The sequence below is a fragment of the Peromyscus maniculatus genome, chromosome 10 (genome assembly GCF_049852395.1).
Source record: "Peromyscus maniculatus bairdii isolate BWxNUB_F1_BW_parent chromosome 10, HU_Pman_BW_mat_3.1, whole genome shotgun sequence".
Lineage (NCBI taxonomy): Eukaryota > Metazoa > Chordata > Mammalia > Rodentia > Cricetidae > Peromyscus > Peromyscus maniculatus.
Window position 1 is genome coordinate 59,147,637 of NC_134861.1, and position 12,291 is coordinate 59,159,927.

The 12,291-nt window shown below is 41.3% G+C and overlaps 1 protein-coding gene across 1 annotated transcript in view; it reads left to right on the forward strand.

Annotated features, from left to right (window-relative positions):
• Positions 1-12,291, forward strand: part of Nwd2 (NACHT and WD repeat domain containing 2) — a 158,260-nt gene that overhangs the window by 90,653 nt on the left and 55,316 nt on the right. Inside the window, exon 3 of the mRNA XM_006974590.4 lies at positions 10,411-10,527. Within this exon, the coding sequence (XP_006974652.2) occupies positions 10,411-10,527 (117 nt within the window). The remainder of the gene's footprint in view (positions 1-10,410; positions 10,528-12,291) is intronic.

Genomic DNA, 12,291 nt, shown 5'->3' on the forward strand with positions numbered 1-12,291 from the left:
AGTCTACGAAAACCCCAATGATGAGCAGGAACACAGCCAACTTTGGGTTTTTCTTTGGGGTATGTCGGTGTGCTCCAACATCCTGCCATTTGAAGGAGGGTAGTTCCTGTTTGCAGCCAGCCCAGCTTAGACACAGCACACATGCTTAAAGCTCCCATTTTGTTCCTTCCCTAGCCCGAGAAAAGTCGAGTCTCTTGCCTGTTACCAGGTCCAAAGAGCTCTCACAGTTGTGGGCTTCTCATGAGTTTAGGCTGAGTTCTTCTTAACACACACACTTGCTAAAGCTGTCCAGAGGCTCCACCCCTCAGGATGTGAGTGGTCTGTTTTGCCAAGAAGTTTTGATAGAAGTAGCCTCCACCTCCACCCTCACACTGGTGAACTCTTTCTTTCTGGTGGTCACAGACACAGCCAATGGAGGGTAATAAACTTAAATTTTGGGGCCTGCTTTTTTATAATCACCCATTTTTATCATTATAATATAATGACCCTTAGTCACTTACCTCATGACCAAGAACCTAATTGCAGGTGATGAAAAGTAAGTTTTCTCAATAGTTCTAGGAAGAGCAAAGCCATTGCTGGTAACTACCTCGCGTTGTCTTATGGCCACTGCAGCTACACGTCATTCTACACAGAGGATTATTATGTAACTCATAACCCACCATTGCTAAGAGGGTCCCATAAACCTAGTCTGAACTTCAAAACTCTCTTCCGCCTATTCTCGTCTGTGAGATAAGTACTCTGGAAATGGGACGTAAACTCGAAGCCAGCTCCAAACCATGTTGCCTCCCGCACTGTGGCTCTCCTAACATGGTAATGCTGGTCCCATTCGAACTTCCCACACCTGCTTTGTCTTCTTTGAATACTTGAGTTGTGGCAAATGTTAATGCTTTTAAGAATAGATGTGTGTGTGCACACACAGAGATCTTTTTAAGATACTAACTTTTTAGTTAATGTGGAATAGTGGGTCTCGTCGTGCCATTTCATAAATATTTGCTCATATTTACCTTGTCACAACCCTCACTCTCCTCTTCCTCCTACTTCCTCTCTTAAAATGTTTCTGTTCCCATATCTCTCTCAGACACACAAACACACCTAGCAATATATATTGCTGAATCTATGTAGCAGGAATCTTAAAGAGTCTTATTATTAAAATCAAACCTGAGGCCAGTTGTTGGGGTGAATGCTGGAAGGTCAGAGAAGCAGAACAAACCACAGCTACCTCACCTCATCAGTTCCTGTTTCCTCAGACTGGAAGCCTCTGAGTCCTCATCCTGAATAGGTCTCAGCTGAACTGCTGCTCAAAAGCCTGAAAGCTTAACCAGCCAAAATGCTTCTAGTTTCTAGTTCTCACGCCTTATATACCTTTCTGCTTTCTACCATCACTCCCTGGGATTAAAGGCTCGCTTCTTGGGATTAAAGGCGTGTGTCACCATACCTGGCTGTTTCCAATGTGACCTTGAACTCATAGAGATCCAGAGGGATTTCTGCCTCTGGAATGCTAGGATTAAAGGTGTGAGTGCCACCATTTTCTAGACTTTGTATCTAGTGGCTGTTCTGTCTCTGGCCCCAGATAAGTTTATTAGGGTGCACAACATTTTGGGGAACACAATACCACCACAAATCTAGATTCTACAAGATAAAATATGCTATCTTCTCTTCATACCATTACTCTGTCTTGTTCCCCCTCCATTTCAACTCCCTCCACCTTGTGAGTTCATAAGATGACAGATAGATAGATAGATAGATAGATAGATAGATAGATAGATAGATAGATAGATATACATAGATAGATACATAGATAGACAGATAGGGAGAGAGAGATAGGTAGATAGATGATAGATAGATAGATGATTGATAGATAGATAGATAGATAGATAGATACATACATACATACATACATACATACATACATACATACTTACATAGAGATAGAGAGATAAAGAGATAGAGAGATAGATTCTTCATATGAAAAGAAACATAGAAACATGTAATAGTCAGCTTTGTGAGTCTGGCTTATTTCATTTAATATCATTTCCCTAAAAATGGCATAATTTCATCCTTTATAGAGGAATAAAACTATATTATGTATGTATACCACATTTTCTTTGTTTGTTCTTCTGAGAAGGAGCAGCCCAGGCTGTTTCCCTATCTTGGCTGTAGTGGATAATGCAGCAGTAAACATGGATGTCTAAGTATCGCTGTGGTGCACCTGCCCAGCTTCCTTCAGTTGTATTCCCATGACTGGTATAGCTGGATCATGTGCTAGTTCTGCCTTTCATTTTTTGAGGAGCCATCATACTGATTTCCAAGGTGGCTGTACAAGATTTAATTCCCAAAGACAGTGCACACAGATCTCCCTTTCTACACACCCTCACTTTCATGTGTCATTAGTTTCTTTGCTGTTCTGACTAAAGTGAGACAGAACTTCAATGTAGTTTTCATTTACATTTCCCTGAGGTCTAAAAGGGATGAGCATTTTCCCTAGTTTTTTGGTCATTTGCATTTCTCCTTCTGAGACTGTCTATTCCCTTGATGTACTCAGTTATTGGTAGGGTGATCTGAGGAGTCTGGTCTTTAGTTTCTTAATTCTTGCCAGGTTCAGGCATTGTCCCGTCTGATGTACAGTTGGCAAACATTTCCTCCCATCCTCTACACTGTTCCCTCCGCTGTTGGTTTCCTTTGCTGTGCAGAAGGTTTTTTAATTTCATGTGCTCCCATTTGCCAAGGTGTAATTGCTGTAATTATTTCCTGAGCTCTTGGAGTCCTTAAAAAGAGATCCCTAAAAACTGTGTTTGATGCGTGTAAAGGCCAAGAAAGCTAGAGACAACCATTTTTAAAATCCAAACTAACTACAATGTAATAAGATTGCTTTTAAGTGTAAAATGACATCATTCCCAAGGAGGAAATGCCCGAAGCAATACAGATCCACCAGATGAGTGTAGAACCTCCCCCTATGACAAATAGCAACAGTTTTCCTTCTGTTTGGAATTTGTTTTAAAAATAATATAGGAGTGGGAGACATGGCTCAGTGGGTCAGTGCAGGCATGGGGACCTGAGTTCAGATCCCAGCATCCACGTTAAAAGTTGAATGTAGCTACAAGCATGTCTATAATTCCAGTGCTGTGGTGGGCAGAGGCAGGAAAAGAATCAGGGCTTACTAAGGCTGCCTAACCTCCCAATTTAGTGAGTGACCCTGTCTCAAGGGAACAAGCCAGGAGGAGTCCTCCACCGGTCTCCAGCCATGCACAGGTATGCACACCCACACATACTAACTCACACACACACACACGCACACACAACACCATATACAAACAATATCAGTCACGTAATCTCTGACTTTTGTGTTTTATATCCAGATAATGCTCTATAATGTGGAGAGTTTTGTCAAGAAAACATTTTGGTGAACATTTTCTCAAAGGCTCTTTGCAAGTGACTGATAGTGTTAGGGCACTGTAAATTCCAATTTGATCGTTCTCCTTTGGAAGGCGGATAGCAGTTGAAACATTAGGTTACTAACTGTTTCTTACAAGTTGCTTGATAGTTTTATAATGCTAGTGTTTAAATTAATTTTGTCTTATTGCTAGGGAGGATTTTTAAGGGCTTTCTTGGTGATTATTTTGTTTTCAGGTCAATTGAGTGTATTATCATTAGCAGGATAAATCAGCCTCCCTAAGAATTTAAAAAACCAAATGAGATGGTTTTAAGTAAAAAAAAAAAAAAAAAAAAAAAAAAAAAAAAAAAAGATAAAAGTCGAATAACTTCTCTAAGTTTTCCACTTAAGTGATTCAATAAATAAAGGCACATAAACGTGCTGTTGACGAGACAGTCAGGCAGCAAGTGCATTATGGGGGCTGCAGCACCTGGGCATGAAGCTCAAAGCTCAACTTAATTTCTTTAAGTGTATAATAAATCTTGTCTTGTCGAGCACTTTAGCTCCAAGTGGTTTTTCCCAGTTATTGATCATGTAGATAGACGGCAGGTCTGTTGGCCCAAAATGGAGTTTTGCATTGCATAAGCTCAATGTTTTCATGTATTTATTCCCACCCCTCATCTTTGCAGTTGCTTGATTTTATCTTTTGTTCATCATTTAACGCCTATGAAGACACACGGGAAAGCACAGTTTAATGGAGAAAAATTGGAGGCAGGAGAGTATTTCAACAAAGCTACTGAAGTGAGAAGGGGGGCAGCTTGTGAGGGCCTGAAAGAGGGTACCAGTGAGCAGACTGTCAGGATAATAGATGCGAACACTGTGACAAAGACAAGGTGACACCTAAGTCATGGAATGCTCTACCTCCTACAAGGCATGAGACAATGAAAGGAAGACCCCTGTTGGACTTTTTTTCCTGGTCATTTGCTCCACACCTCCTTAGATCCTAATATTTATCCTTTAATAGTCTAGGTGCTTGGCTTAAACATCTATTATTCTTGCACCCAGCTACACTATGGGCAGGGAATATAAAAACAGTAGAAAACTACAATGTAAGTAGATGTACAAAGAATGGTTTTGAAACAGCTTTATTGAGGTGTGGTCTTCAACTGAATGACTCGAATGGATGTTTTTGTATGTTCACAGTTGTGTGGCAATTAGGAAAGCCAGTATTAGAACACTTATGTCACTCCAAACAAAACCCTGTGCCTGTGATACAGGCACACCTCTTCCCCCTCCCCACTGACCCTAAGGAACCACTCTTTTGCATCCTGTCTGTATGTGCCGACTGTTCACATAAGTGGATCATGTAATCTGGAGCCAGTGTAACTGGCCTCTTTCCGTTAACGTTTTCCAAGTTCACCTGCACTGTAGCCTGTAACCATATCTCATTGCTCCACTTGCTGCCGAACAATCGTGTGGTAGAATGCCGGTTGTCTCTGCATTCTGGCTGCTGTAAATAATGAATGCCCCTATGAACATCAGAGTGTGCGTTCTCATGTGCACACATGTGGCCACTATTCTCGGGTTTGTTTCTCTGGATAGTGGGTCATGTGTTAACTCTGTTTGACTTCTTCACTAGTTGCTAGACCTTCACAGTGTCTGAGCCACTGTGTTTCCACCCAGAATGCACAGAGATTCCAGTCTCTCCTCATCTTCAGTCTTTTTGGTTACAGACACCCTGCTAGATACATAATTGTGATCTTCTCTTGGCTTTGACTTATGTTTCCCTGATAATAAATAATACCGACTATCTCTTTATAATTGTCAGAAATGCATATATACTCTTTGGAGAAGCATCTACTCAGAATTTCTGCCCACATTTAATTATTGTTTTTCTATTGTTGTAGAGCCATCAACATTCTTTATGTATTCTTGATATTCTGATTTATGATTCTCTTCTTTTTCGTGAGGTTATTATTTTTATTTCTTTGTTGTCTGTTGCTGTTTCGTTGGTGTGTAGTTATCATACATAGTACTGAGTTTTCTTAAGGATATTGTCACACAACCACATAACATATCTGAACATATTGCCCCATATGCTCCCATCCTCCCCCTTTGTCCTCCCATCAGTCATTCCCACTCCCTAGATAGTTTTGCACATCATATATACATGTGTGCTGTGAGATGTCTTGTGTGCTGTAAAAATATGTTGCTATGATTGATTGATAAATAAACGCTGATTGGCCAGTAGCCAGGCAGGAAGTATCGGACAGGCAGGACAAACAGAGAAGAGAAGCTGGGAGGTGGAAGCCTGGGGGAGACACCAGCCTGTCGTCCAGGGAGCAACATGTAAAGGCAACAGGTAAAGCCACGGAACACATGGTGACATATAGATTAACAGAAATGGGCTGAGTTTAAGTGTAAGAGCTAGACAATGGTAGGCCTGAGCTAATGGCCAAGCAGTTTAATTAATATGAGCTTCTGAGTGTTTATTTTATAAACGATTGTGGGGTCGGTGGGGCTGGGCAGGACTGGAGAAAATATAAAAATAATCAAGTGGTCAGCCAGATGGCTCAGCAGGTAAAGTCATTTGCTGGACAAGTTTGGCAACACGTATTTGATCTCTGAAGTCCACACAGAAGAGGCAGGAGAGAACAGACTCCACAAATGTGTCCTTGAATCTCCACACAAATACCATGGCATGCCCATGCCCATAGCCACCTTCACATTTTAGCAGATTCCTCAGTATTTCATTTTACAAAAGTATGTCATGTGTATGTATTTTATTTCTTTTCTAATTATCCTGGTAGATACTCCAGTAGAGTACTGAATAGAAGTGGTGAGCGTGAACATCTTCTCTTCTTTTTCATCACAAGAGGAAAACTTTCAGTTTTTCTCCATTAAGTGCAATGTTGACTGTGGAGTTTTCACAAATGTGTTTTACCTAGCTGAGAAAGTCTGTTTCTGTTTCTACAGTTTTAGGTATTTTATCATGAAATGTACTTCAATTTCATTATGTTTTTCCTCTGTCTATTGAGATGATCATCTCAATAAATGTCCTTTATTCTGTTAATGTATTGCATTAACCAGTTTGTCTAACATTTTAACCAACTTTGGATTCCAAACAAATCTTACATGGTTGTCTTGTATAACCACATTTCTATGCAGCTAGATTGGACTTTCTAATACTGTTTGTTGAGGACTTTTGCCTTTAGTCAGAAAAATATCAATCTATAATTTCCTTAGGATTTTCTGTCTGATTTTTGTACTTGAGTCATACTGTACTTAGAAAGGGCCCCCTCTCCTTCACATTTTTGGAAATACTTGTGAAGAATTGATATTAATTCTTCTTTAAATGTTTGACAGACATTACCAGCATATCTATCCGGAGCTGGGCATTTCCTTTTAGCAATATTTAATGCATTATTTACTATTTTATCCTTTTTAATTAATTAAATTTATTCATTTATTTTACATCCTAACCACAGTGTCCCCTCCCTCCTCTCCTCTCATCCCCTCCCCCCACCTCCCTTCTGCCACCCCCAGAATCCTTTCCTCCTCTGTTTCTGTTCAGAAAGAGGCAGGCCTCCTATGAATATCAACAAAGCATGACATATCAATTTAGGGTAGGACTAAGCTCCTCCCCTCATATTAAGTCTTGCTAAAGCAACCCAGTATGAGGAATAGGTTCCCAAAAGCCTGCCCAAGTGTCAGAGACAGGCCCCGCTTCCACTGTTAGGAGTCTCACAGATAGATCAAGCTACACAAGTGTCACACATATGTAGAGGACCTAGATCAGTCCCACGCAGTCTCTTTAGCTGTCAGTCCAGTGTCTCTGAGTTCCTAGGATCCCAGGTTAGTTGTTTCTGTGGGTTCCCTTGTGATGATCGTGAGCTCCCCACCCCAGCTTGTACAATCCTTCCTCTCTCTCTCTCTCTTCAACAGGATTCCTGGAGCTCTGCCCAGTGCTTGGATCTCTGCATCTGCTTCCATCAGTTACTGGACGAAAGCTCTCTGATGTCAATTAGGGTAGTCACCAATCTGATTACAGGAGATGGTCAGTTCAGGCACCCTCTCAACCATTGCTAGGAGTCTTAGCTGGGGTCATATTTGATCTCTTCTTAAAGATGCCTGTGCATTGTATATTCTGTCTGAGTCAGCTCTGCTCATTTGTGTCTCCTTGGCAATTTTCTCATTTCATCTCAGTTCTAACTTAATGACGCACGGTTGTTTCTAGTATATTCCTTTGTACTTGTTATTCGTCTAGGTTGGGTAATAATAACATTCCACTTCTGGTGTTAGTGCTTTGAGTCTCTTTCCTTTAGCGTCATTGTAATTTTCACTAAAATTTTATTCCGTTAACCTTTTCAATGACGCTTTATTTTGTTGATCCCCTCCATTTTTCTGGTTCCTAAATTCCTGTGATGGGCTGTTCTTTCCTCTTTCTGATTGGTTACATTGTTGGTGTTTACTCTTCTTTTTCTAGTGGCTTCAAAGGGAAACTTAGGCACTGACTGGGGAGGTGGGGGAGTGAGAAGAGTGGGTGGGAGAGCTGGGGTCAGGATGCATTGTGGGAGAGAAGAATCTGTTTTCAGTTTAAAAGACAGAAAACTTTAATATAGTTCTTCTTAGCTGCAATTTCTTTCTCAATGCTACGTCGACTGCCTCCCATAACCTTAGTATGCTATGTCTTTATTTTCATTGTCTGAATTTTTTTTTATTTCCCTTGGGATTTCTTCCTTGACCTGTGTGCCTTTTAAAAGCGCTGTCCTTCTCATGTGTCACCAATTTGGGGAGTTTTCTTACTAGTTATGTTATAGCATGTGCATCTCTACACGGTGCGTCGTCCACTGTGACGTTGTCCTGCAGTGAATGACTTCATGTCCCGCCAGCGTCACATGGTCTGTGTGTGATTGTCACGTTGTACGAGGCACGGTCAGGAGTATCATCCACACAGCAATGAATCTGAGTGCTTTTGATGCTTGGTTGACTGATAGCTGAAAATGCCCTGTCCTAGAGGCTGAGAGTTGAGTCAACAACTGAGAGCACTTGTTGCTCTTGCAGAGGACCTGAGTTCAGTTTCCAGCACCCACATTGGCAGCTCACAAGCATCTGTTAGCTCCAATCCTTGGGAATCCAACACCCTCTTCTGACCTCATGCCTGTGGTACACCAACATACATTCCAGCAGAACACTCACACACAAAATAATAAAATACATAAATTTTAAAAGTAAATAAAAACCATTTTTAAAATTTCCTGTTTTGACATTTATTTTATATATTTTATATGTAACAGTTTTTTATATTGTAACCATTTTTTACATTGTAACAGTTTTTTGGCAACGGAAACTGAGATGTCTACAACAGAGGCACTTTCTAAATCACACAGAAGGAATAAGATCAAATTACTTATCAGTGACTGACTTTACAGCCCTGTCCGTTCTATTTTCTTGACAGATGAATTCTGTGCCCTCCTGAAACTCAGTAACGTACAGAACTGTTCTCTGGAATTTGGTGATGGGGCATATGCTGTTTCTCCCCTGGCCAGCCTAAGAGTCAGCAGCTGCAAGGAGCCAGAGAGCCCTTGAGAAACTGAACTTTACATCTTCGTTTATTTGTCTTTAATTTTCAGTACCCCCCGGCTAGAGAGTCTCCAATTGGTCAGTCGAGTTATCACCTCATTGCCGGCTATCCCCCGCTAACACTGAGTGGTTAAACCTTACAATGTAGTGTAAGTAGAAGAGGTCCCCAAGTTAGCGCGGGGAGTTTCAGATATGCTAGAAGTTCTGGAATAAACTGGGAACATTTTTTTTAAGATTTATTGTCTGTATGTCTTTCTGTGTGAGCTTTGGAACTGGAGGTACAGGTGTTGTGGCTCATGAGTCATGGTTGCTGGGATCCTAACTCTGCGATCCCCTAGCTTGAAGAGCAAGCATTCACTACCAATGAACCATCTCTCCGGATCACTCCCCCCTTTCTTCCTGGGAATGATTTTTAAAGATATTATCATGGGTCTGTCAGGCCTTCTGAGAACTTAAATTCAAGAAGTCAGATCTCTAGTAGACGCCCAGGCTGTGTGGGAGCCACAGGCGAGAACTGGGATGCACACATAGTCGCTGGAGTCCGCCTGCATCACAGAGAACTGCCATTCTCCTGGCTGCCTCTCACCCGAGGCCAGCCAAACTACAAGGAAGGCAGGAAGCTTCTCTTTCCCGATGTGAGGAACTCAAGGGAAAAGCAGCGACCTTCCAAGCCTCAGGCGGGAACAGTTACATTATGCAGTCTGTGCTGAGTAAAGGGAGTGGGCCCCTGCTGCTCTCCGTGGATCTTTTCATAGAACTGCCTTCTGAAAGTTTTGACAGACTTACAGAATCTTCCCAGGGAGTGTTTGAAGTCGGGAGATAGAGGGCCCTATTATCCTCCTCTCTCAGGAAGGCACACCTTTCTGTTTTCCAATAAGGTTCTTCAGATATGCATTGATGAAAGCCAAATTGTTCATAGATAAAACAGACATAGCCACAATATCTATCCTCTGTAATAAAATGTGATATTAACAGAAGGGAGGTTTTTTTTTTTAAGTTTCTTTTCCTTTTCTAAAGAAATAGCATGTTTGATGTCAGATCAGCATCTTTTTTTAGATTAGTATGTACAGTAGATAATATCTTACAGTGTGATTTGTCATGAGTAATATGGTAAGTTTAATCCCAGACACATCCAGTTTTGCTGATTCAATGTAATTAAATCCTACACTCCAGAACCTCCTACATTCAGCATTTCCATTTCTCTGGGCTCATGTGAGTCCTATATTAGAAAAAATAAATTTAAAAAATTACAGTGCTCATTCCCAAACCATCACGGTATAAAACCGTGTCGCTTTAGATAGATCTTGAAAATCGGTGTCCCTCTCTAAGGGAAAGCATGCGGCAAAGAGGAAAGTTGAAAGTCACATTAACTTGACATTGTGAGCGAGACTGAAGCCCACAGGTAAATTTAATTTCCCTGCAAGGGAATTAAAGCTGCTTCATCCATTTGTCTGCAGGTCATAGATCTGTACTGGGGAGTTGATGAAGATGAATGGGACAGCCCCGAGCTGCAGAAGATGCGCATGAAGCTGCTGGAGGAGTGCTTGAAAACTTCTGCAGGTCCATGCTTTGTTGTGGGTATAAAAACACTAATGTTCTCTATTATGTCGTAAGAATGTGAGAATAGTATGTGCTGATTTGTGGGGGTTGGGTTGTTTTTTTAGTGCCAATGGAAAGACTTCTTACGTATCTATTTTAAAAAATGTTAACTGTCTCCTTACCCACATCTGTGGGGGAAAATAAAATCTCTTCAGGTTTTCATGAGACACATTGCAAATTAATGATGAATATTTTGAAATGTTAATGGACGAAATGACTTGGAGTCAACCAGTTTTCCAACTTACCGTAGGCAATAAGGATGACTGTCTCTGTCCTACAGTAACTAACATAGTTCTTTCCTCATCCAGCTGTATGATGTATTCCATCACTGCATCTTTTTATTCCCCTAATACTAAATGTCTGGCATTTTTTTAAACACAATGGCTGAAACATTTGTTGTAAAGAAAACCAAATGTACTAGTCAAACCCAGAAGGAAATGGTGCTTCTTGAGAATATGTCTACAGTGATTTCCAGCCAGAGGCTCACTATAAGCATCAAACATGTCAACAGAGTCTTTTCAAGAAGAACTTCACTATTAGCTAGGTGTGTTGCTCTGAAAATGGTACCTTCTTCTATGTGAGCATAGTGGAAGTGATGTAAGGGAATGGTTCTGTAGTGGGTAGTTGTGCAAAATCACTTCCACGCCTTTGTAAGAAAGCCATGTCTTGAATTCAAACCATGTCTACCCATCCGTGGGAGCTGAAACAGAGGATGTTCTGAAGAATGACCATCATGGTTGAAAGGACCATGGCAGCAAGAAGACAGATATGGTGCTGTAGAACTAGCTGAGAGCTTACACATTGAGACAACAACCACAAGAAAAAAGAGAGAGCCGACTGGAATGGATGAGGTTTTGAAATCTCAAAGTATAACCCTCCCAAGTGACACACTTCCTCCAACAAGGCCACACCTCCTCCAGCAAGTCCACATCTCTAATCCTTCCCAAACTGTTCCAGCTACAGAGGACTAAGCAGTCAGACATATGAGCCTATGAAGACCATTCTCACTCAAACTACCACTGTCATATATGTGTAAGAGAGTTTTTAAGTATAGTTTGCCTGTCCATCCTTACTCAGCTCCACATTGTAGGTCCTGCAGCAATGATTTCAGACCTGACTAACTGGTAGGACATTCTTCCCAAGGACAATAAATTAAATCAAGGTCTGTATGGGTCATAGGTCACTCTTAGTGTTGGGCACATGCCAGGGTATAAAGCGTGTGGGAGTGCCATTTGGGGTGCCAGCTTCTTTTGATTCAACCTTTGCAATGAGCTATGGCAATATATATTTCCTCACCCTCTTGGAGCTTGCATTCTTCTGTGGCTGGAAGTGGAAAGGGGCACGCAAAATAAATAAAATAGGAAGTCAGATGATGATGAGCACAATGGAGGATGTATTCAGGAAGAGGAAAGGGAATACACAAAAGGGGAGAGATGTGCTATGTTTAATAATAGGTGGCCATTAAAGGAAAATGGAGTAGGTAACAGGGTGGGAAAGAACTGGGCAGATATTCTAGATCAGAGCCCTCTAAGGAGTGGGTGCCCAGGCATGTCCTTGGCTTGTTCAGGGAACAGCAAGCAGGCCAGTGTGCCTGGAAGAGTGGGGACAAAGGAGGATGCAGAAGTGAGGAACACCTCTCAGGCCTTTGGAATTCATTTTCACATCATTATGGTCAATGTAATTGAAAGCCGTCAATTGGGGGAAGAAAATTTTATTAAAAGAAACAAATCTTTCACTTT